Genomic DNA, 25959 nt, shown 5'->3' on the forward strand with positions numbered 1-25959 from the left:
CGAATGACAGAAATTGTATAATTTGTATATATCCCTGAGCCATATGTGCTCTGAGTGCCACTCTAATGTGTTTTATAAAGGCACAGCTGTCTTGGTGACTTATTTAAAATGGGATTTTGAAGTAGTGTTCTTGCCGTTTAATGTCCTCATTCAGGGTTACACAAGGTTTATCAAATAATAAATAACATTTAGAACATTTGTTTTAACATAACAATGGCTTTGCTGGTTATAAGGAACTTGGCGGTCCAGTAAAGCTGTGTTTGGTAAATAAGTGATAATGCAGAAAGCAAAGATAGGATAATTAGAAATTAATGATGTGTGGGAAGCTATGGATACCTTCCTCATGTTCTGCTAACGCTCCAGACGAGACAGAGCTCGTCTTGGCAGCCTCTGCTATAAAATATGCCTTCAAACCTTGTCATAATACTGGCAGACATGTTGTTGCCACCAGTCTTGACTGAATCACAGCAAAATGTCAACACTGGATAAAATAAACCTGGGGCTGGGGAAGACCCACGTGAGTGCAGGGTTCCCCATCCCTGCTGGGGACCACGGAGCCAGGACACAGTGACTGATCATGGAGCCCTGGGCAGAGTGAGGGTGATTGGGTGCTGATGAATTTGTGCCTCACCCTGCCCTCATTCCCCCTCCCTCCAGAGCAGGAGCTGTAAAACGGAACCAAGGTGGCCTTTGGTTTCCAGTGCATCAGTGGTGGGGCTGTCACTGTCTGCCAGTGACAGTGAAGCAGCTACAGGCAATTGCTCAGGTGTGAGATGTTCTCATGGCAGCTGACTCTGACCACCCAGGTGTGTGAATTTGGAGGAGTTTCCAGCACTTTGTCCTGTAAGGCACTGCAGGTTGCTCGTGGTCACCACAGCTGCTGCCTCAAACTCAGGAATGCTCCAGAAGAAAGGCTGGAAGAGCCCAGGAGATCATGGACATGGCTGAGCAATTCCAGAGGGTGATCCAGGAGATCATGGACATGGCTGAGCAATTCCAGAGGGTGATCCAGGAGATCATGGACATGGCTGAGCAATTCCAGAGGGTGATCCTTCTCTTGAGTCTTATAAAAAGGTCTGCACAGAAGATTAGAGCCTATGGTGAGGTTATTCTTTGTGCCATTTCCACTCAAGTCCCCTAATGAACTTTGGTGTTTCTAATTAATCCTTTGCACATGAAGAAACTCGTTTTAACTTTCATAGAATCACAGAATGGATTGGGATGGAAGTCACCCTTAAGTCATCTAATTCAAACCCTCAGCAAGGAGCAGGGACATCTCCAAGCACATCAGGGTGCTCAGGGCCCTGTCCAAGCTGACCTTGGATGTTCCCAGGGATAGGACATCCACAGCTTCTCTGGGATGTGAGAAGCTGTGCCAGTGTTTCACCACCCTTTGAGTGAATAATTGAGGGGACAGGGTTTGGGGTCTGCATATTCTGTTGATTTTTGGATTGATCTGTTGATCACAGGAACAGATGGTATCAGAGCTTGGTCAGTGTTAAAGGAAGTCACATATAAGTGAGGGGTTTAAAAAGGGGGACTATGGTTTCTGTTTTTAAGGGGGGCATGAAGAGCTCTGGTGCTCCTGAATCTCCAGCAGTCTTGTCCTCTTTGGATTTTATTCTCTTGTGCCTGTGTAGAGTCTTGGTCTCTTCCAATCTGCAAATAATCTGTAATTTTGAAGTCTGGAATTGCCCCCATCAGGGGCAGAGCACACCTGAAAGTCAATAACGGATGGCTCCCCAATCCCTTTCCAAGGCTACCTTGCAAATACTGCAAGAACATACAGATATATGTGTATAAAAGACCCCTAGTGAAGGGAAGAGAAGAGAGAGGTTTGTATAGACTCAGAGTTGAAAGAGGATTACACAGAGTTTGGGAGTGTGCACTGCAGGCCCCCATGCTAGGATACAGATTTTGCTCTTTCCCTGCTGTTCTTTGAGTAATACTGTATAATTTCATATGTTGTGCTGGGGAAGAAAAAATAGAGGGGAGACATTGATAGATACTAAATGCCTTTCTCAGCAGACGGTTCAGGAGGAATCTCATGTACTATTTTAGAATGAACAATAGAGTGTTCCATGTCATTTATTATAATCAGCAGCTAATGGAAACCCTTCCAGGAGGGGTTTGGGAGTTGAGCACAACTACAGCTGATGATCCAGGCTTGTGAATTTTGCATGAACTCCTGTGTGACAGTGAAATTTTTGAAAGGTGCAGTCAGGAAACGATTCCTGTAGCTTAGTCATAGCAAGGGAAGGTTTTACTGCTGGTGCAAGGCCAGCCATAGTGTTTAAATAAAACAATAATAAAGATTCCCTTTGTATTACGAACAGAGTGAACATCAACCCTCGGTCTCAAGGGAATCCTAAGTTTTTAGCAATAGGGTGTTTGAAAAACAGCCACCAAGCATCCCAGAGTGAACTGCTAATGAAATTGAGCCATTCCTAGAGCAAAATGGATGGTCTGTGCTTCGATTGCACTCATTCTGGGGAAAAAAGGGGAAAAAGAAACAGCATCTCAAACAGCTGAGGACACTTGTCAGAGCACTTGGTAGGGATGGGAAACACTGAAACTGTTGTGGTGGCTGAATTTCATGTGTAGATATTTCATCAAGGAGATTGCTCATAGGTTTAGGTTTAGGACCAAAGGCAGGAGGGAGAAGGAAATCCTCAGGTGCACTGGAGGACACACACCACACTTGACATGAGGGCTGGGCATAGCATCCACCACTCTCCAAGGTCCTCTGCAGACCATGGCCAGCTCTGGCCAGTCCCAGCAGTTACCTTTCCTTGTCTTTCCTGTGCCTTTCCAAGGTTTTCTGGGATATGAATCAGCTCAGAGGATGGTTTTGACCCAAAAAAGAGCACATGTATTAAGCAGGACATCAGGCTCTTGTTCTGTGAGATGTGGAATCAAAACATGCCTGAGGAGCTTCAGCCAGAGCTGGGATTGAAAAGGTCTGTAAACAGTGAAACATTTAAAAATTAATAATAAAAATCCTCTCTGTGCAGGAGACTGGCCCAGGGCTGGAGGGAGCAGAGCTGCAGCTGGGGAGGTGGTGGGAACCTGGGGGTGCCAGAGAAGGAGCAGCAGGACCATGTCCACCCCCTGAGAAACAGCCTTTGCTGCTGCTGCAGCTTCATCTGAAGGTTTCTACAGAAAACACTGATACCAAGATGAGCTCTGACAGAGGACTGGACATGGGTGGCTCCTGGTGCTGAAATGCCATCATGCCCACCAATGGGGCTGAGAGAAAGGTGTATCCCACACCCCAGCAATGCTCCCTGTGTGCTGGAGGTGAAGGAGATGGAGTGACAGGGACTGCTTCAGAGCCCCGTGGGGCACAGCTGAGGTCCAGTCAGACTGACCAGGATCTGCTGGTGTGCAGGGTGGCTCCTGTGGCGTGAGAACACATGGCCTGGCTGTCCAGCAATGCTGCTGGGTTTGTAAAGCCAATGGCTCATTAAATGGTAGAGGAAGGTGGTGTGCTTTAGCCAAGAAAGTGTTGCTTTATCAAGGATTTCCCATGTGCTTTTACTGCTGTAAAGGGACTGCACAAGGTGTAAATCATGTCTTTGATGGTCAGCATGGCCCAGGGTGGAGTAGTTTACATTCTGGCTAGATTTTAGCCTGGCTAATTATTAGCTGGCTAGCTATCAGAACTGACTAGCTATTGGCCTGATCTCAAGCAGAGAAGAAACCCCCAGCAGCCTCTCTCAGATCCATCATTTCCATGGGTGTTTTCCACTTTTATTTCTTAAATGACAAACTACCACATTGGGCAAGGTGGGGACCTGCATGTGGGACATCCTGGAGCAGCTCTGGAGAGAGCAGATCCCCTGTAAAGCACAGCTCCCAGGTTAATATGGTGCTTATGTGTGCTTTAAACCCTCGCCAGGGCCCTCTGGTCAGCTCCTGCTGCTCCTGGGCTGGCCTGGAGTGGTGGCAGTGGCTTCAGCCAAAGGCAATCCCAGAGCTTTTATCCACAAGCTGTTTGTGCTTTCGGCTCCTCCAGCTCCCTGAGCTAATTCCTCAGCAGTGTCCCGAATTCCTGCTGTGACAGTGTGACAGGGGCCACCTCTGTGCATGCCAGGGATTGATGCTGAGCTCTGACAGTGCAGCCCCATCGCTCTTGGGGAGCTGTGATGAGCAAGGATTCCCTCCTGTGTCCTGCTGGAGGGGTTGGGTTTGGCTGCTGCAGAGGGTGGTTTGCTTCCCTAAAAAACTTCTGGGGAGTCCCTCTGGAAAACTCTTTGTTTGTGGGAATGCAGCTCCATGGGCCCTCAGCAGTGTGGAAGAAAATTCCCAGCCCATTGCTCCTGGGATTTCCTTTCCCAACTGGTTGATTACTTCTCCCCTCCTCATCAGAGACCCATCCCGAGCTGGTGTTTGGGTCTGCTGTCACAACACACTGATTAACTGAGGAGCCACTTACTCCCGGCAGGAAAATGTTATTTTTCACTTCAGCATTTGGATGAAGGCCTGGGCAGAGAGGAAGGCCCCTCTGTTGCCTTGGCTGATGACAGAACGAGCCCTTCTCCCTGTGTCAGCTCTGAGGCTGCCCTGGGCACGTGCAGGGTTTGGCTCCATCCCAAGCCCACGAGGGCAGGACCATCAGCAGAGCCTCTGTATCCAAAACAGAGTGAGCAGGAGCAGCAGGACAGTGATTGTCCCCTGTGCTGGCACTGCTGGGGCACCCCCAGAGCTGGGCCCAGTTCTGGGCCCCTCACGAGAAAGGCACCGAGGGGCTGGAATGTCCAGAGGTGGGAATGGAGCTGGGGAAGGGTCTGGAGCCCCAGGAGGGGCTGAGGGAGCTGGAAAGGGGCTCAGCCTGGAGCAAAGGAGGCTCAGGGGGCCCTTCTGGCTCTGCACAATCCCTGCCAGGAGGGGACAGCCGGGGGGGTCGGGCTCTGCTCCCAGGGAACAGCCACAGGAGGAGAGGGAACGGCCTACCATGGGAGATTTAGATTGGATGTCAGGAACAATTTCTTTGCTGAAAAGGTTATCAGACATTGGAGTGGGCTGCCCAGGGAGGCAGTGGGGTTCCTATCCCTGGAGGTGTCCAAGGAACACCTGGCCATGGCACTGGGCTCTGCGCTGGGTGACAAGGTCACAGGTTGGACTTGATGGTATTGGAGGGCTTTTCCAAGCTGAACGATTCCAAGGTGTCAGGGCTCTGCAGGCACTGGAGGATGATGAGGGCTGTGTATCCCAAGTGCAGCCATCCAGCTCCTCCTGCTCAGAGCCAGGGGTTCACTCTGACCTCCCCTCGCTCCTGAGGCTGGGCAGAGCAGGGCACCTGAGAATGCCACCAGCCCCTTGTGCTCCTTTGGGGAGGGCTTAGATCTCTCCAGCTCAGGTGACACACCAGGCCACGCTGGTCAGAGCCATGGTGGGAACCAAAATTCAGTTGTGAAGCTTTCCCAGGGGGCTGAGCTGTGGCCCAGGGGGCTGAGCTGTGGTCCAGCACCCAGCTGAAGGATGGTTGTGACAGCAGCTCCGTGAGTTCCCCCTGTGGTCCACGTTCCATCACCTGTTTGGCAGCTCTGCCGAGGGCTGCGCTGGGTCTCACCCATCACTGCCACCACTTCCATCATCAGCAGCCTCTGACCAGCCTGAACCCAACTTATCTCAAAGCAGCAAATCCATCAGCTGCCATCAAAAGTGCCAGCGATGCTGTCTAGCTCAGGTCTGTACATCTGTGTACACCGTAAAGGGCAAAATATGACTTGGCTTTTATTACTTTAATTAAAACATGAGTGAAGAGTATGAGATTCATATTAAATTGTATTTTCCTGGCTTCTGTGGGAAGGAGCTAACTGATCTGATTACCATGAAGATTACAAACTATCAAAGTGAAAAAGAGCTTTTTGCAAGTATTTCATATTAAACCTTCAAACATAACACTTTAAGAATAATTATAGTTGTATTACTGGAAAATGATTCATGAATTCTGAATAAATATAAGACCCTTAAAGGGAAATGTTCCAAGACCACAGTTTTCATTCCAATCTGATGAAATTTAGTATCATTTTGCAGCTGTAGAATAGAATGAAAAAAAATATGTACATAGACTGTATTGAATATATGTCAGACTAAACTAATGAGATTTTTTACATCAACTCTGAGCACGAACGCAGACAAATGGAATAGCCATCCTCATTTTCTATAATAAAAAGCACCGAAAGGGAAGGCAGAAAGGATCTTACAGCTCACAAGTCTTTATTCCACCCTTGATTGTTAAATAATATATTTTAAGTTCTCATATCTCGCCCGCAGAATGTTTGAACTGACACTAATGGGTATGTAAGAGAAAAGAGTGAGCGCTAAAAAAAAAAGTGAGGAAAGGCTAGGATTGGGAATTTTATCAGTATTCCCAGTGGGCTGTAATAAAGATACTTTTCACACAATGCAGTGAATGTTTACAGCAGACAGTTTCGTTTCCTTCCAACAATTATGAGAGGAATTGAATCTCAGGAAATGTTCGTTTTCGCTAAAATTAGACATAACAATAAAGATATCCCTGAAAGTTTATTAAGGAGGGGAAAAAAAAAAAAAAGAAAAGCCATCAGTCTCTGGAAGACAATTTAGCAATTTTATTTTAAGAATTCCAGATGACTTCTAAACAAAACCACACACCTACGTGGCGCTGAGGGCTCAGGCTCCCCATGGGAGCTGCTTTTCTCCTGAGCAGCTTTCTTTCCCAGGCTTCATCAATTCCTTGTGCATTTTGGAAGCAAATACCCAAAAGGTGCTTGTTTCCAGGCTGGATCCAGCTGGGGGATGATGCCCATCACTTCTGCAAGCAGATGAGGCACCAGGGAGCAGCAGGCCACGTTTTTTGCGTACAAGTCAGGGTGCTGCAAGCCTGGGAACCCACACTGCTATTGAGAGCAAGTTGCTGGGCACTTGAATGCAACTTTAGGAAGGATCTTACCATGCTCAGACAGAGATGCTGGCAATCCAAAAACAATTAAAAAAATAAAAAAGGAAAGATGCTCTGTAAAGTGCAGGAAACTCTGAAGTGCTCTGAGCAGCTCATGTGATGCTGTTTAATTTTTGAAACACAGTGAGTGGAACATGAGCAGAATTCTGCCTGTCCTGATTTCCAGATTTCTGCATCAAGGAGTGCTGCAATATCCCTGGTAGAGACACCTGTTTTCCTCTCCTTTCATCCACACAATCCTTGACTTTTGACTTCTTTCTCACTCTGTTTCAGCCTGGAAAGAGATTCCTGTTATCAAGAATAGGGATGGGAGGAGGAGTGGTGAAAGCTGCTGCAGCTTAGCTTGCAGACAAACTTCACTTCTCCTCAAAGGGATGTGGCCCATTTTGGTTGTGTTTGGGGTCAGACTGGGCTGATGCTTTTTGGTAACACCAAGTGGGACTCGAGGTGCCCGGTTTGGTACTAGAATTGGCAACAGAAGCACTTGGCTCTGAGTCATCCCAGGTTTATGGAAATATCTAAGCCTTGTGTGGGCTTGGATTTGACAGATAGCAGCTGCAGCCCTTGAGTACGCTGGGAAAATGGGAATTTTTACCATGGGGTTGATGTTTTGGCTTTGTTATGTGCAGCCCTGTTGTGCTCAGAGCCTCCCTCTCCATCAGCATCTCCCCCTCTCATTTTGACTCTTCCATTTCTGCCCAGTATTTTGGAAAAGCTCAGGCTCTACCTGGTGTTTCTAAACCAGTGAAAAGAACAGAAACACCTCTCCAGCTGCTCAGTGAATGGAGAGTTTCAGGTGGTTTGGCCTCTGGAAAGCTGGGGCTGGGTTTCTCTTCTGACCTCATGCCTTGGGTGTTTGGTTGGGCCCTGTGGTCGTGTGATGAGGGTTGGGCTGGTGTAGGTGCAAGCCCTCTTGCACCTTCTTTTCCTCTTCAAAACCATTCCCTGTGTCCACAAATGTTGTCCATGGCCTCTAGATCAGGCTCCTGGCTGTGAGCAGCAGATTGATGCCCTGGCTGTCCTCCTAGTTGTCCTTACTTACTTTTATTTTGATTATTAATGTGGTGGTTTTCATTTTTACCTTCCTCCTGAAAGGATGGTTCCTACTCTCACTGCTCATTTTTCCCAAGTTGCTTAATGCTTTAGAAGGAATTTGATGAGTGTCTGATTTAGGGCATAGATGAGCCTCTCCCAGCCATGTGTGTGTGTTCCTGCCTTTTTGTAGATACCATATATAAGCCTGGTTTTATTAAAGAAAAAAAGAAAAGAGTTGTTAAAATTGTTAAAGATAAAATCTGTTTGTTTCCCAAAATTCACATATTGGAGGCTTAAGGCTGAGATTTTCACACCTACACTGGGGATTTGGATACTTGGCCATGCACCACGTTCCAGTTCTCACAGTTCTGTCATGAGTCTCTTGGTGCTTCCTGCTTTCCCTAACAGCCCAGCACCTTTGTGCTCCTGTGACATGGCAGCTTCTGCTTTGGGTAAGGGAGGAAAAGAACAAAATTCTTGGAGCTGTGGTTGTGAAGGAAGAGTCATAATTGTGGCTCTCAGTGACTGCAAAGGAGGTAGAGAGAGATTCTGTGTGGTTATCATGGAATGCCTCGGGTGGGAAGGGACCTTGAAGTTCACATGGTTGCACCCCCTGCCATGGCAGGGACACCTTCCACCATCCCAGGCTGCTCCAAGCCCCATCCAGCCTGGCCTTGGACACTGCCAGGGATCCAGGGACAGCCACAGCTGCTCTCACCTTGACATGGCATGGACTGGGAGTACTGGGAGTGCTGGGTTCAGCGGGTATGGTCACTCAGAGGCTGGGCTTGATGATCTTGGAGGTCCTTTCCAAGCTCAGTGATTCTGTGACTGGCACATTGCTGAGCTGTGCCTGTTGAGGCTCTGCACAGTGAGACATCCCAAGCCCGTGGTTAATCTGTCACAGACCTCCCTTGGCCAACCACACCCCGTCACTGCTGCTGGACCTGGCTCCATGGTCCCACCTCGGGGTTTGCTTTGGCAGAGCTGACTCACAAGTGTTTGGCTTTGGCACATCTCCCACGTGCCACAGCCAGATTTGGGGGCTGAGGGTCTTTGGGAATAATGTGGGAGGCTGATTTATCACCCTGGTGATTTCAGTTAATTTCCTTTCCCCATTTCACCAACTTCCTGGCAGCTGGAAATGTTTGGCAGTGGATGGATGAGTGATGAATTTCAAGCTGTTCTTGGGGGTAAAGAGTAGAGAAGGGAGGGAAGAAGGTGGCATTTTACAAAGCTGTGGTGCATTCTTAATTTTAATAAAATAAATGTTGAAAAGAAGGTAAGCAGCACCTCAGCTGCTGAGGCGACAGGCGCTTAAGGAGCACTGAATAAATACATAAAACATATTTGCTGAAGGCATTTGTTGTTGGAAGTTTAAACATTAAACATGCCTTCTTCTTCTGATACCATAATAAAGCAGGGATGTTCAAAGAGCCATTAGTGGTGCTCTGACTACAGCTTTACATCTTCACTCATGTAGCAGGGAACCTGCATTTCATCAGCAATGCCTCGGTGAGTTCTGCCCCCAGAAGGGAGGGATTTCAGCGTGGGCCCGTGGGTTTTTCTGTGGTGCATTTCCCTTTTCCCAGCCATCCATGTGCATGTTTTGGTATTGTTTCCCTTGTAAAGTGCTGGGGCAGGTCCAGGGGAGGCAGCAGCTCTGCCTTTGTCTCTCTGTCCCCAGGCTCACTAAGTGCTGGCTTGGGGCCTGATGAGACAAATAAACAGGTTTGTGCATTTAGGTTTTTAAATTACAGGCTAAGGAGGAACACAGATACTCAATCCATTAAGAAATAACTAGGTGGGTGATTCAGTACCATTTGTGTAAATGGCACTAACTCTGGTCTGCCTGCACAATTTATTAATACTTCACAGGATGAAAAAAAAAATTATTTTAATCTCATAATGGATGATGAGCTGTGAAATTGCTTCTGCAGCAGCTGGGCACCCTGGGGGAGGTGCTAGATTGCACCACATTATGCAAGCCATCCCCACATCCCTGCCTTCCTCGTGCTAATCACACACATCAAATCTGGGTGATGGGGAGGCAGGGCACTGCTTCTGCTGGGCTTTATTACATTTTGATTTTTTAGTATCTATGGTTTTCTTGTTAATTTGGGGTCCCAAGCCTGGCTTGGGAAGCGTGAGGGCTCAAATCTGAGTAGGTTTGTGGTGATGATTTGTACTTCAGAGGTGTTGGTAACTGGAAATAACAAGAAATTCAGCAAAAGTACCGGGTCTGGCCCAGCTGGTGATGATTTCATCTGGCTGATACCCACACTAAGAAGGGGCACCAAGAGCTGTCACTGCTTTATAGGGCTGGGACCATGAGCAGGACCAACATCCCAAGTGCTGTGTGGTTCCCACACTCAAAGCAGAGCCCAGGTTTAAGGACTTTGGTTCTGTGTGGGAAGGTGGAGTAAAGCAAGGGGTAGTGTGGGGCATTTAGGAAAACATTGTGATTGTCCTTTTAGCTCCAGCATGGCATCCTCAGCACATGGGTGATGTGCTCCTGGTGGCGTCTCTGGAGCCTTGCCCACACCACTGCTCCGGGTGCTGAGGGCCATGCAGGGCTGCTTTGGAAAATGTCTCTGCTGAAAACCCAAACAGGTTCTGTTTGGGGGAAAAAAAGACAGGTTATATTTGGGGGAAAAAAGTCTGGGTTGCAACTGGGTTGTGCTGCCTCTGTGGCTTTGCTGAGGGACCTTGCTGCAGACCACAACACCCCAGAGCAGAGGATGGCTGTGAATGCCACGTGCCACGAGCAGGACACATCTTTTGAGATGAAACTCTGGAAAATGTGGTGCAAAAAAAATCATCTATGTGAAGTGTGTCACAAAGGATTTGTTTAATCCCTAAACTCTACTCCCTCAGTTTTGAGCACAAGGGAAATACTCTTAGACAAAATCTGAAAGGGAGCAAGCGTGGTACAGAGTGGAGTTTCCTTCCTGCTCTGGGCCCTTCAGGCTCAGCTGAAGCCAGGTTGAATTAATTTCTTAGAGTGCTTTTTGCTAATTCTTCCTTGCCTGCGCCTGTTTTTGGGCTGCCTTATCTCCTGACCTGCTTACAGTGCATTATACACCATTGTGTAACACACCCTGGGCTCAACACCCTCCACCAAATCCATCCAACAATGGATTGCTGTGAGTGCACTGAGCTCATTATGCAAGTTCAGTATGCCATGAGACAAAAAAGCCAATTATGTAAAACCTGTACTCAAATAATTCCCTGAAATGTTCTCGAGTAGAATATGATATTCCTTGTATTCACTTCGGGGTGAGATCCTAGGAAAGAAAAGAAATGGGTTTATACTTGTCTGGCCTAGTCAGTCTAATTTTAGATCCCATTGGCTGCTGTCTCACTGTGGATGTACAGTGCCTTTAATACATTTTAAAAGCAGGCAAAAATCATTATAAACAATTTTAAGGAAGCTGATTGTGAGGCAGATGACAGAGGCTGCTCTTTGCCAGCGTGGAGCAGAGTTTGCACATCTCCCGGCTTTGCCTGGAGCGCTGCCACGTTTGCTCGGAGAGGCTGGGGAAGAACAGCCACCAAAACAGAGAGTGGAGGGAAACAGTTCCTTCATCAGTGTGGGTAGGTAAGGAAAAAAGAGGTGAGGTGAGCTGCTACTCTGGCTCACCCAGGAGCAACTGTGCATCAAACGTGCCCCCCAGCCCCGGCCCTGCGTGTGGAGGTACAACAAAGGCTTTTCAGAGCCCTGCTTATTGCTGATGTTTGTGTAAACCAATATTGAATTCTTCTGAAAACGCTCTCAGCAGGAATTGAGCCTTAATATCCCATCTGGATAGGGCTTGCAGCAACCTGGGATAGTGGGAGATGTCCCTGCCTGTGTCTGGATGAGCTTTGAGGTCCCTCCCAACCCAGAGCACGCTGTGATTCCACGATCTGCGTATCTGGGAGTTGCAGGTCTTTGTTTCAGGGTGTTGCCATGCAGAGGTGGCAGGAGAAGGTGGCTCTGGAGGGACAGCTGGCCCAGCAGGCTCACCTGGAGCTCCCTCTGGGACATGGGGGGCTCTGGCAGGGTCCTGCCCTGCCCTCTCCTAGGCAGCTGCTGCCTTGCCATGAAAGCAAAAAAAGCTGAGATGTCTGATTACATTTTTCTTCCTCTTTATTCCTGGGGGGGATCTACTTCCAAAACTCATTTTTGTCTGTGTCACCAGGGAATTAGGGGTCTGTCTGTCTCTCTTTCCTCAGGAGGATAAACACAGCACTCCTAATCCTTTCTGCACCCCTGCCTGCTGCACTGCTGCCCCTTCCATCTATATCTGCCTTTGTGGAAACCGTAACCTTTACTTGAACCAGAGATTTTCCTGAACAAGAGCCCTTTGGGATCTGAGTGGGCTTTCCTGGATACATTTTTAATAAACACAATAATTTGACTGCAAACCCATTACCTATCCCCTGTTTGTTCTATGGGATAGTCATTTCCATGCCTGCAAAAGCCACTAACTCACAGGGCAATCAAAGGAGGAATGACAACCAGGATAAAATTGGTCTGTGTTGTGATAAACCTGTCCATCTTCACGTCGTGCTCTGGAGTTTTATGTACTGCCTATAAATAATGGCCTCAAAAAGATATTAAATCTTTAGAAAAAAATCAAGCCTAATTGTAACTATATTTTTGTTTTCCATTTTGGTTTATGTACAGTATATGACTTCTTCAGAGACATTTTTATTCTAGGAAAATGACAGGCCAACAAGAAGCCATAATTGCACTGATTTTTAGAAGTGCCTGCATTACTACAGATCTGATGTACTGCAAGACATGAATCAGAAAAATTCTATTAAAAAATCTCTTGAATGGCTGACACAGGAGTATTATCCACGATGATTAATTTGACTTGGTCATTATGAACACAGACAAGTCTGACAAAATTGCATTTCATTCCCCACTGAATTCATAAAATCACTATACACATAATAAGAAGTTATAGTTCTCTGCTATCCACTATTCTTGACAGGATTCCAGTTCTGGATAAGATACTGATTAAAAAAAAAAAAAAAAAAAATAGAGGGAGAGAGAGAGTTGGGAGCCTTTTTAAAAGCCTACAATAAGGCTGATTTCTTTTGCTATAAATTGTTCAGAGAACTCCATTATTTTCAGCTTTTTTTGGTGAAGTGGTGATGCAGGTCAAGAGCAGCTTGGACAATATCAAACCTGAGCTTGTGGTGCTGGGGGAGGGTGCAGCAGAATGGCCAGGCTGAATCTCAGGGATTTTCCATCCTTCAGATAATTATAAATAATTGGTACCTTATTCTTCATTTCCTACCCATACAACAGACAGGTTGAAGCCAGAGGGTCCTGACAATGTTTTTTCTGGCCTTAGCAGCATGTAAAATAATCCCCCAAAATGCAGAATTGGATGCAAGCCTCCAAATATTTATTTTTTTTTTATTATTTTGGTCTGAACTGAGGTTTTCTGTTCCCTGTGGGTATTGGTCCCTCCACAGCCCCATCCTGCTGAGCACCACATCACAGCCTTCCCTTTGCCACTGTGGCAACTTCCCAAGGACATCCAAGGTTATTAGGACAAGCAAGGATGTTTAGGATCCTCTGTGGACAGATGATTTTATGAAACACACATTTCTGTAAAATGTGTAGAAAAGAGACTTTTCTGAGCTGTCAAATTGGGTTGAAACCATCCAGGCTTTGGGAAGAGCTGTAAGTCCAGGACTGCTGGGATCTACAGGAGATGGGAGAAGGTCCCATGTAAAGTTTAAAGATATAAACATCCCACTGAGTGAAAGCTGAAGCCACCCAGAAGAGCTGGGATTGAGCTGGGAATGGATTTGTGCTGCAGTTTCAGTGCAGAGTCTGCGTCAGAGCAATGCCCACAGAGTGGGAGAAATGGGGAGAAACAGGGACTGGGGAGGTGTGGGTTTGATCTCTGGGACAACCAACACTTGCTTGGGGTTTTTGAAGAGAATAACCTTCGGTGTGGGGACAGGCTGGGAGAGCTGGGGGTGTGCAACCTGGAGAAGAGAAGGCTCTGGGGGTGACCTCAGAGCTCCTTCCAGGGCCTAAAGGGGCTCCAGGAGAGCTGGAGAGGGACTGGGGACAAGGGATGGAGGGACAGGACACAGGGAATGGCTTCCCACTGCCAGAGGGCAGGGATGGATGGGATATGGGGAATGAATTCATCCCTGTGAGGGTGGGCAGGCCCTGGCACAGGGTGCCCAGAGCAGCTGGGGCTGCCCCTGGATCCCTGGCAGTGTCCAAGGCCAGGTTGGACAGGGCTTGGAGGAACCTGGGACAGTGGGAGGTGTCCCTGCCATGGCAGGGTGTTTGGAAAAAGATGATCTTTAAGTTCCCTTCCAACCCAAACTATTCATGATTCTATGATTTTAAACCCCTCTACTCTGGAAATGGAAGAGGAGCACACAGAGGGAGGAAGACCCCACTTTGCCACAGGTGCCCTCCTGCTCTGCTGTGCCCCCATCCTCTTGCTGAATATTGTGTAGGCACAGTTCTGTTCATGCAAGAACTCATTTTTCCCTTTTCAACAACATTCCCCTAGTAAAAAACCTGAGCATGTGAAAATTAATGTAGCAAGGGCTGGGAACACTTCAAAGACAATTTGTAGATTGCATGTGACTGACTGTTAATAAATACTTCTTTCCAGTATTTATCCACCTCTCCCCCCATAATCCACTGACCCTGTATTCACACAGATCTCTGTGGGTGAGGATGAGGCAAATCAATTTCCATTCCTGAGACCCATTGCTGCTGATGCTGAAGATCAGCACTGCCTCACTTCTTGGCATGGGCTTTGGGGATCACAGGTGTGAACAGGAGCCCTCTGCCATCCCTGCCTGGAGAAGGGGTGATGGAAGTGGTCACCCCACAGCAAACCCATCTGTTTCCCTTGCTGGCCCCAGAGCATTTCTCTGGAGTTTGCAATGTCCCAAGGGACTTCCACTTTCTCCTGCCCCCACAGCTGATATTTCTGTCCCTGTGGCTTCAGTGCCATGAGATGAGCAGAAATCCCCTCTGGTTTCTGTGCTGGAGAAATGTATCAAAATCCTCTTCCTGCAAACAGGATCGTGCCTGTGTGAGTAAGGGGTGTACTGCCAGAGAAGATCAAAGGCTTTTGAGGAAATATGGGCAGCGGGTCTTCAGGAAGCTTCAGTTTTACCTTTTTCCTTGTGTTTGGACTCTTTCTGTGGCTCCAAGTGTTCTCTCAACCTGGTGTTCCCTGCAGTTGTGGTGACCAGTGGCACATGGTGAATCTTTGATGTGTGTGTATGGCACATCCATCCGTGTGCTTCTGTCTCCTGACTCCATCCAACACATCATCCAGCTTTGGGAACATGGACATGCTCCCAAAACCTCCTGGCTGCTTGTCTGCAGCTCCTCCCCTGTATGGTGCTGGTGGGAGAGTGAGTGCTCTCCCTGGGATGCTGCCCTCAGCCCTGGGATTGTTTTGGGGGGATTGCCATCACAGCTCGTGGGGTGGTGGGGGCACCCCATAACCTCCCTGTGCGCATCAGGAGCCCAAGCTGTAGCCCCTCTCAGCCTCACAAATACAAATGTTTTCCTCACTTTGCAGACTTGCCAGGCTGGTTTGGGTCTCTTTAGACCCATCTCATCTCTGAAGTGTCAGGAGGGTCACAGAGCCTTTGCATTAGCTTCAGGAAAAACCCAGTCAGATGAGGGATGGCAGAGAGTCCACGGTGGTTTGTGTCACCTGGATAGATTGCACCAGCCTTTTTCCTTGTACCTTCCCAAGAACAAATGTTCTCTCTCAGGCTCGCATTTACTGTTGAATGCTTTTTGACAGGGCAAATATTTACCTGCAATAATACTGCAAATCTTTATCCTTCTCACCGTGAGGAACATTTCTCTGAATCAGTGCTTGGCTCCAACCCCTGGATCCTCACAGATAATCACACAGAACATGACTTAGTGGAGAATTGGGGTCACTGGACATTTGCCACGCTGCCAAGGAGGAGAATGGTTTCCCAGGTGCTTGGTCAAGCCATGTCCTCTGTGATTAATGCCAACATGCAGTGTAGAGATGGTGCTGCCTGGCTCTGGAGTGTTTTGTAAAGGAGGGCAGCGCTTTCCTCCTCTTCCAGGAGAGAAAGGCAGGAGGAAGCTAAAGGCATCATTTATAGACGTACTCAGCACTTGTCACTCCCTGCTGAGTCACCTGCACCAGAATCCGTGGAGTCTTTCAGAACAGGGCTCACCGTGGCTTTGGCTGACTCACAGCTGGGCCCTACATGTTGGAGGTTAATTTTTCACAAACAGGACAGGCCAGACGACACAGCACAAGATTTTATTTCAGGCTCCAGTCTCAGGCACAGACACAGGAGATGGCACAAGCTCATGTCTGCCATGAGCAGCCCAAGGTCTCTTTGGTACAGAACATTTTATGAGTTTTTCAGCCAATAACATATTGCTAAAGCTTATAGACAATTGTTCTATCCAATCACTAGAAACACACACACACCTTCTTCAAACAATGCTTGCTTGTTTGCTTTCTATTAACAATACACAATACTCTGTTGTTAATTTAAAACTTTCTACTACCTTGGCAAGCATATTTTTCTTCAATCTTAAGGTGTATCTTTGGCCAAGCCTACACCTCAATTATTGTTTCATGTCCTTGCATACTGTATTATTGTATCTTCTTTACTTTCAAGCCTTGCAGCTGCAGCTATCTCTAAGTTCTCTGTTTTTTCTTTTCTGAGGCCTATTTTAACAGCTTCTGAAAGTCTTCTCACCTTTACTGTTTCCCACACCTAAGAGCTGCGTGGCATTCAGACATCTGGATGTCCCTTGGCCCATCCTCCTCTTTGCTGCAGTGCTGGGAATGCTCCCCCAGGCTCAGGGAGGTTCTCTTAGGGGATGGCTGGGGTTTGGCTTTATTTACAGTCCAGGAGGGGCAAAAGGTGAAGCAGCAGCAACATCAAGGGTGGTTTTGAGTCCATGGCAGAGAGTGAGCAGGGTCACTGTGCCCATCAGGCCATAACCCCCAGATGTGCTCTGTGTTTGCAGCAGAGGAGCCACCTGCCATGGACAGACACGTCCCCAAAGCTGCCGCCCTCTCCTGCAGGTCCTGGCCATGTGGGATGCCTCCTGTCCATCTCTGTCTCCCTCTCCTGAAAATCAGGGAATACAGCAAGTCTGGGAGATCTGGGCACATTGTCCCTGTGGTGGAGAGCAGCGTTGGCAGGAGACCACATTGGGGTGTCTCCAAGACCTGCAGGTGCTTTTAGCAGCTCAGCAGTGGGGCCTGGCTGTGCAGGCCAGCCCCTGCTCTTGCAAGGGGCTCAGGAATTCTGCCTTTCCCCTCAAATGATTCTGAAGGTGTCCCCAGCCCCGTGCTGGGAGCTGGAAGGCAGCAGCCAGTTACCTGTTCTGACTCCTCTTGGTCCTGGACATGGGCCAGGTGTCACCTTGCCAGGAACCAGAGCCTTTCTCCCCATTGCAATCCTCCCACATCACCTCCCCTCCAGTCCTCTGACCCTGAATCTGCCATTGATGGAGATGGTGCAGGGACTCCTGCTCAGATTTGGATTTCAAGATGGAAAAATTGTTTGAAAATCCAATTGTGCTGCTGTTGGAGGTTGGCTGTACCTGCTGTGATGGCATCCTGTGTCAGCATGGGGCAGAACCAGCTTTATGAGGTGCTGAGGCCCTGACACAGAGAAGTTAGGGTTAGAGAAGTGTCCAAGGCCAGGTTGGGCAGGGTTTGGAGCAGCCTGGGCTAGTGGAAGATGTCCCTGCCCATGGCAGGAGGTTTGGAATGAGGTAATCCTTCAGGTGTCTTCCCAGACTGTTTTATGATTCTGTGATAACCCCAGGGCCATGCTGATAGTTTGATCCTATACAACCCCTATAGCTGGTGCACAGGGATATCTGTGGGGCTGAGGGCAAGGGGGGCACTCAGAGGAGGGACATTGTCCCCTCTCTGACAGGGCCTGGCTCCATCCTATGTCTCCACCCCACTGCAGGGCTTCCCTGCTCCAAGCAGCACCCGGCATCTGCCAGCAGCACCAGCCACGAGAGGGTTTGCAAGAAGAGGTTTGTTGTTTCAGCTGATTTCAGTGTTTTAATCTGAAGAGGAATAATGTGTAATCACAACAACTGTCATCTGTTTGACAGTGGAAAATCCTCGATCTTTTTTGTGCACAGTAAATGGGCAGCCATTCAGCAGCACGAGTGCTCGGAGTCCTGGTGGGATGAATGCTTCAGACCAGCCCGCTAATCTAATTTGTAATGTATCCTTAGAATGTATAATTGGCTGTTTAATTTAATTCAAATTAACATAAGAATAGGAAATATAATCTGCCACAGAGCCCACATGGTGGTGGAGAGGAGCATTGGGTGTTGCTGCAGAGGGGCAGGAGGGACGGCTCTGTGCACACTGTGTGAGACCTCTCCTTGTGGGGACCGAGGGGACACTGTGGACACATAACATGCACTGTGTGTGACAATAAATCACCTTTCCCCAGCCTTCTGAGTGTCTGTGTGCCTCATCTCCCTTCCTTATCTCTCTGGCCATCTATTTCAAACACACATAGAGTGAGGGCAGCCTGCTTTGGGGAGCTCGGTAGTGACAGGGTGTGAAAGCTGGCAGGCGCCAACTCTGATTATGTTGATTGGATATTGTCTAATCTGATTTTGATTGTGTACAGCTTTGATTGTAATTTTGATACGTCTGCAAAACGTTGTAGCTATTCGGAAAGCTTTGCAATTTAAACTGCTCTATTTTTTTTTTCTCTCTTTTTTTTCCCCCCCCTGGGTTGAATAGAACAGAGGCAGAAATGTGCCCGGGGGTGAGCAGGGCGCTGGGGCTTTGGCACTCTGTACAAAACCACCTCAAAGCCTTTGGGTGAGCTGCTCTTCAGTAACACAGGGGACTCATAGTTTTGAAGAGAGCTTTAGGAAACTTTGAGTGGGTTTTACATAATTTAGTTAAGTACAGCAAAGCCACTTGCTTATATACCTGATACCAAAATAAACCAGCTGGAGGAACAAGTTTTCTGTGCGATGATTTATTTAAATCCCTTTCTGTAAAGCATGGAGAGAAATCCTCTTAAATAACTGGGAAAGAATCAGTGTACCTCGAGGAGCATAGCCCAAATGGAAACCTACCTACCAGACATATTAAATGGGATCTCTCTGTCTGCCTTGAGTACATCCCCTCAGCCCGCTGCCTTCCCTGTGTCATAACAATGATAGAAGCTGACTGGAAAAAGAGCTGGGCTTGAATTTCCCCTGAACAGTAACAGTGTGTACAGAGCTGTCATGGCCCAGGCTCTCTCTTGCTCCTGTTTCCCTACAGCCAGTGGGAATCAAGGAGAAAGGTTTGGGTCAGATATGCAGAGCCTGCTCTTGAATCACAGAATCATCAAGTGGGTTGGGTTGAAAGGGACCTTAAGGCTCATCTCATTCCCATTCCCTGCCACGGGCACTGTCCCAGGCTGCTCCAAGCCCTGTCCAACCTGGCCTTGGACACTTCCAGGGATCCAGGGGCAGCCCCAGCTGCTCTGGGCATCCTGTGCCAGGGCCTCACTGCCCTCACAGGGAAGAATTTCTTCCTGAAATCCCGTCTAACCCTGCCCTCTGTGAGTGTGAAGCCATTGCCCCTTCTTCTGTCTCTCCAGCTCCTGCAGCCCCTTTAGGCACTGGAATGGGCTCTAAGCTCTCCCTGGAGCCTTCTCCAGGCTGAAAACCCCAGCTCTCCCAGCCTGGCTCCAGAGCTGAGGCGCTCCAGCCCTTGGAGCATCTTTGTGGCCTCCTCTGGAGCTCCAAAGCTCCCTGTCCTTCTCCCTGTTCAGCCCTGTGGCGGGGTGTGCTGAGAGGGGGGAGAGAGTCAGGGTCCCCTGGCTGCCCACACTGCGGGGTGAGCCTGGCACACGGGGGGCTCTGGCTCCTGTGCAGCCTTTCCTCCACCAGAATCCCCAAGTCCTTCTCTCACAGGGCTGTTCTCAGCATTTACCTCTCCTGGTCTGTCCTCCTGCCTGGAGAACCCCGGCACAGGAGCGGCTCCTTGAACACTAAATTCCTGTGGCCACACTTCTCCAGCTTGTCCAGGTGCCCCTGGATGACATGCTGCTCTGCTCTTTTTATTCCTTTCTGCATGGGGTGAGGGAAGGTGAGAGGTGTGGGTTCAGCAGAGGATGAGCCTATTCCAGCCCCAGCTGTGGGATGAGGCAGGAGTGACCCCCTGCTCTGACACCCCACAGAGCCACAGTTCTCCAATTCACCAATGCACAGATCCCTCCTTGCTCCCTGCTGCCTCTCCCACTGACTTCTGTACTCCAGTTAAACACAGGCTTTATTTTATTTTATTAAGGACTTTCTCCCCACAGTCTGTGGTGATGAAGAGCACGAATCCTGGGGGCGAGCTCTGGGACAATGGATTATTAAAGCCTACAGTGCTTAACTGGCTTTTTAATATCTGGGGTTTTGCTCTTAAATCAAGTATTAAGTCCAAATCCAACCATGAAACTAGGTGATCTGGGAAATTTAGCTTTAGCATGTGTGTAATACTATAGCTAATCAGAATTTCATATGCTATAATATGTGAAACAGTAGATGTTTAGAATAAGCCTCCTCTGCCAGAGACTCATTATATTCTGTGTTGGTAATTAATAATTTTGGATAGATTCATATGTTATGAATAAAAAATGGTTTTGTCTGAAGTGAAAATGATTGCACATGTGCAATAACATATTTTTATATAAATGGGAATGCTTAGAAGTAAACAAGCCGTGAGAAAACATGGGGAGCAGAGAGAGTTCCAACATCTCTGCATGTTTGTGTCACCTCGAGGGAGTGTTAGTAGGGAGGTGAGGGAATGCTTTTCCAGATGAAATTTGGGAGGGGATGTAAGAAAGGACAAATCACCATGTGTGGTGAAGTCATGCAGGCTTTCTTTAAAGGCTTTTTAAAAAGTGATGTCTGTGTTTCCAAATCCCCCTCCCTGGTTGTAGCTTCCATGCTGGAGTTTTTGAGGATTCTGGGGGAGTTAGGATGAGAGAGAACGGCTTTAACCTGACAGAGGGCAGGGTTAGATTAGATATTATGGGGAAATGTTTTATTGTGAGGGTGGGGAGGCTCTGGTACAGGGTGCCCAGAGAAGCTGTGGCTGCCCCTGGATGGATCCCTGGCAGTGTCCAAGGACAGGTTGGACAGGGCTTGGAGCAGCCTGATTTAGTGGAAGGTGTCCCTGCCATGGCAGGAGGTGGCACTGGATGGACTTTAACATCCCTTGTAACCAAACCCATAATTCTGTGAATTTTGATCCCAAGTAATTGTTATTTCTACAGCTCTAACTCTCACAAAAGCTCTTAAAAATACCAGCTGGAGGTTGGGAGCTGAGCCAGGTGCCCAGAGAGAGACTTTGACCTAGGAAGGCAGCAGCTGCTCAGGAAGCAGCCACGCCCTTCCATGGCTGTGGTCCAGGTGTGGAAGTTCCTGCTGAGGTTTTTGGGACTCAAAGATGAGCAGGGATGCAATGAGGGAGAGGGGAGCAAGGGGATGCCTCAGGTGGCTCCATGGTGTGCTCCTGCTGGATGGTGCAGTGCTGCCACACTCACACCCTGGCTCCTACCTCCTTACAACCTGGTGTGTGGGACCAGAGATGCCTTTTCTTATTACAACAAACCAAATTTCCACTGGAAATCCATATTTCTTAGAGAAATGATCATTTTTCTTTGCTGAAGCAGCAAGGCAGTGACATGTTGCAAAATGTCTCTTTGGTGTTTCAGACGTACAACAGCCAGAATGAGAACAACGAGGACTACGAGATCCCTCCCATAACGCCTCCCAACCTCCCCGACCCGTCCCTCCTGCACCTGGTGGACCACGAAGCTGGATACCACTCGCTGTGCCACAGCCTCCCTCCGAACAGCCTGATCCCAGCCTACCCCTACCAGAACATGGACCTGCCAGCCATCATGGTCTCCAACATGTTGAGTCAGGACGGGCACCTCCTCTCCAGCCAGCTCCCCACGGTCAGTGCCTTTCCCCTCTCTCTCCCTCCCGTGCAAACCCCTCCGTGCTTCCCGTGAGGAGGTGGCTGAGCAGAGGAGGGGGCTGGGGATGAGCTGTTTGCTGTGAGGGTTGGGATGAGCTGGGGTGTGGTGGCAGAGAGCACCGTGCTCGTGGTGCCAGTTCCGTGCTTGGTGTGGTGTCCTCCTGAGCCTCATGAGCCACTCAGGATCAGGGCAAAGGGCTTTTCCCCTCTGGATGGAACATCCTCCTGTGGCCTTTTTCACAACCTGGAAATGAAGCTCGAGATCATTTTAGTAAGGAAGTAATACAAGAGTGGATCTTCATTTGAAGGCCTTCAGGGGCAGTTATGGAAACATTTCCACAAAAGCCCATTCCCACAAGGGGGCAGAGGAAATTAGCATAATAAATAAAGTGCACTAATTAAGAGCACAAGTGGTGATGCCATTCCCCCCCAGGTCAAGCCCCTTCTCTGGAGCCCCCCTCTTGGCTCTAGTTGTACTTTGCCCATGAAATGTATCTTGAAGAGTTCTTCTCAACCTCGGTAGCCTGGAAGACCCAAGATAGCTTTGGAGCCTTGTTCCCTCCGGGGCTTGGAGCTCTGGAATTTGTTTTGGTTTTCAGCCTGTGGAAAATTACTGGGAAAACTGGCCATTGATAGGATAGGCTAGAGCTACAGATAAATGTGTGAAGAATACAGAGAACATAGAAAAAAGGCAAAACCCAAATGGCATCACTACCCTGAACCAAGCAAAGTGCAGGTGCCCCATCCCCCATGGCAAGGGGACCAGCCAAAGCCCCAACACCCTGTGTCCTTCCTCTTCCTCCCTGTCACCCCTGTCCCAGGGGCAGGGTGGCACCAGCAGGAGGAGCACGGATGCTCCCTGGAAGGAAAGCTCTCCTGTGGGTTCCAGGGGGAACAGGATCCCTCCTTGCCCTCACTAACTCCAGTCGCCTCCTGGCTCACGCCGTGGCAAGGGGATACCTTGCAAAGTTTCAAATGACTCGTGCAGGGATAAACAAGGCAGGGATAATGAAGTAAAGTGAAGCTCTGGGAAGAAACTTCAGGGCTAATTAGAGCTTATGATGCTTCTGCATCAGCAGCACTGAGGAGAGGTTGTGACTTGATTTTGACAGTGATATTGAATTAATACTGCTGCTGTTTAATATCATTTTCCTCCTTAGCAGCTTTAGCCCCGTGGTTGGTTTCTGACATTGTTTCTCTCTAAGATCATTGATTTTGAGTGACATTGATATCAAACAGAGTTAATTTTACTTTAAGAGCATGGCTGGGAGCCTGGTCCTGCCCAGCTGGGGAACGCTTGGTGTTGATTGCTTCAGTAGATAAGGGTCTGAAAGGTAGTGATATTTAAATATTTAAATGGGATATTATCTCTTAGTCTAGGAAAATCCCAAGGCTTTCTGAAGTCCTGATGAGTCTCCAAGTTTCATTGTTAGTGTGTTTAAGAGAAATATCATGTTCTGCCCATCAATATTGAACAGAGGCATATTTCTATGGAATTAAATATTACTTAGGGCTCTGTGTTACCTTTTAGGTTCTTGGGTGATTAAAACATTCATTTCTGAGACAGAAAGAGTCAATTTCAGATGAAATATTTTCCCCTGGTTTAATTTAAAGCACAGCCTCTTTGCCTGACCCCTATTTTCATAACACGATAATTTTATCCCGTGTTGATTGTCTCATTTTTGAGAGGTGATATTGCACTTATAAATCACATTCTAAAATACCTAAAGAAAAAAAAAAAAAGAGGGGGATTTATTAAGCAGCTTCTCTGTGTCTGAAATAATTTATTTTGGACTAGTCCTTGGGAAATGTTCTATTTCTTACTTTATGGTACTGTTTTATAAATGCAGCACGGTGACAATAAATCAGGGCCGAGCCAGAGAAGATAAGAAGGGGACTTAGTGGGCTGTAAACACAGAATAGAGAGATTAAGATTTGTTTGCCCCTTACCACGAAAATAAAAAAAGTCCTGTGGACCCTGAATTTCCCAGGTGAGAGTGAACTGAAACTGTTGAGTTTTGGAAATTCTTGGAGCTCACACCTCCAGAGGTCCAAGCAGCAAAGGGATCAGGGAGGGAGCTGTGCTGCAGCTTTAGGTCAGAACTAAATCCTGCCTTACCCTGCCATCACAGCCTTTTTTCCACTGAAGAGTAACAGCCTGTGTCCCTTTGGGTGGGGAATGAGGGCTCCCTGTCCTGCAGCAGCTGGTCCCAGAGCACAGCTACAGCTCCTGTGAGTGCTGACAGGAGCAGCACATGCACCCGAGGGCTCAGAAGGATCCTGGAGAGAAAGCACATTTTCAATCCTCTGGTTAATACCTAATAGCACCTTCCAGTGCCTGAAGGGGCTCCAAGAGAGCTGGGGAGGGACTGGGGACAAGGCATGGAGGGACAGGACACAGGGAATGGCTCCCACTGCCAGAGGGCAGGGCTGGATGGGATATTGGGCAGGAATTATTCCCTGTGAGGGTGGGCAGGCCCTGGCACAGGGTGCCCAGAGCAGCTGTGGCTGCCCCTGGATCCCTGGCAGTGCCCAAGGCCAGGCTGGACAGGGCTTGGAGCAGCCTGGGACAGTGGAAGGTGTCCCTGCCCATGGCAGGGGATTGGAAAGATGATCTTTAAGGTCCGTTCCAACCCAAACCATTCTGGGGCTTGTTTGCCAACACTGGCAGAAAGAGAGGGATTATTTCACCCAGGTAGTGATGGGAGGCCAGTGTGGGAGCGAGCCTTGCCTGCACAGAGCTCAGAGGAGGTGGCTCAGCGTGCAGAGGTTTTGGGTTTGTTCCAGGAGCAGCACTGCTCATGCAAATGCTGGAGCCTCTCTCCTCCCTGCTGCTCTTTGCTGTAGCTCACACAGGTTTTTGCATACACAGCTATTTCCTGCCTTGGTTGCCATGTCTGAACACAATGAGAAACAACAAGCAATTCATGGTAAAATGTTTAGACATTGGTCAGACTTTTGCTCTAAAAATGTAACTTGAGCCTCAGGATTTTTTTCAGTCAAAAAGAAAAAAAAAATGAACAAATCTCTAACTGCTGATGAGACATGAGCCAGGACTCACCAAGAGCCATAGGAATGGTATTTTTCCCTGAGTGCTCAGAAGTGAATAAAGAAAATCCAGCTGCAGGTTGCTGTCCCCTGTGTGTCTCTTGTTCTGGGATGTCCTGACATTACCCTCAGCCTGCATGAAAGCTCCCAGTGCCTCAAGGGATACCCTACTGCTCCCATTGTGCAGCTGATCAGCTCAGAGGGAGTTTAGCCAGCACAGGAATTCCCATGGCAGGACAGGAGCTGGGGAGTGAAGGTGGATTTGCTGTGTGCTCCAGCTCAGCCATGGGCTGTCAGTGGAGACCCTCGTTTGAGCAAAGCAGCTGTGCCCTGATGGGGAAACCCCAAACCCAGCATCACTTCTGTTTCCTCATCCAGAGCACCCTCCACACCACCACTCTCCCATTTTTCCATTCATGGCTCTTCACTGCTGTTCCTGTCACTTATTTTCCCCCTTTTTTCCCCCCACCCATGAGTTTTTAGAAGTTCAGGGAGTTTTCAATCCCTGAATGGGGTGCAGAGAGCTGCAGAGCAGGGAAGCAGGAATGGGTGGACAAGAGTAGGCAAGGACATGGCACAGGATGGGGTGTGTGAAGAACTGCTGGAAGGGGTGTGGGAGGGCTGGGGAGGAGGCAGAGCTGGCTCATTTGGGGGGATTTATTATTTTTTGTGTTGATGACAGGAAACAAACAGAAAATTCTTACTGCAGTGCATTTTTCTTTTCTAGTGATCTCTCTTTTCCTATGGGAATAAAGAAAGGGAAGAGAAAGGAAAGAGTGGGGATGGCAGGAGGGAAAGAAAATAGGAGAGATGTGACTGTCACTGAGAAATGGGAGCAATTAGGGAAAAGTAATCAAAGAGGGAAAAAAAACATGTTTTCCTTGGGAAGAGAATAACTTTGCTGAC

General features: G+C 48.3%; 1 protein-coding gene across 1 annotated transcript in view; it reads left to right on the plus strand.

Annotated features, from left to right (window-relative positions):
* The window catches only part of TOX2 (TOX high mobility group box family member 2), a 149713-nt gene that overhangs the window by 65613 nt on the left and 58141 nt on the right, over positions 1–25959 (plus strand). Inside the window, exon 3 of the mRNA XM_086852573.1 lies at positions 21737–21982. Within this exon, the coding sequence (XP_086708699.1) occupies positions 21737–21982 (246 nt within the window). The remainder of the gene's footprint in view (positions 1–21736; positions 21983–25959) is intronic.

Source organism: Cyanistes caeruleus, chromosome 16, assembly GCF_971803275.1.
Source record: "Cyanistes caeruleus chromosome 16, bCyaCae1.hap1.1, whole genome shotgun sequence".
NCBI classification, from domain to species: Eukaryota; Metazoa; Chordata; class Aves; order Passeriformes; family Paridae; genus Cyanistes; species Cyanistes caeruleus.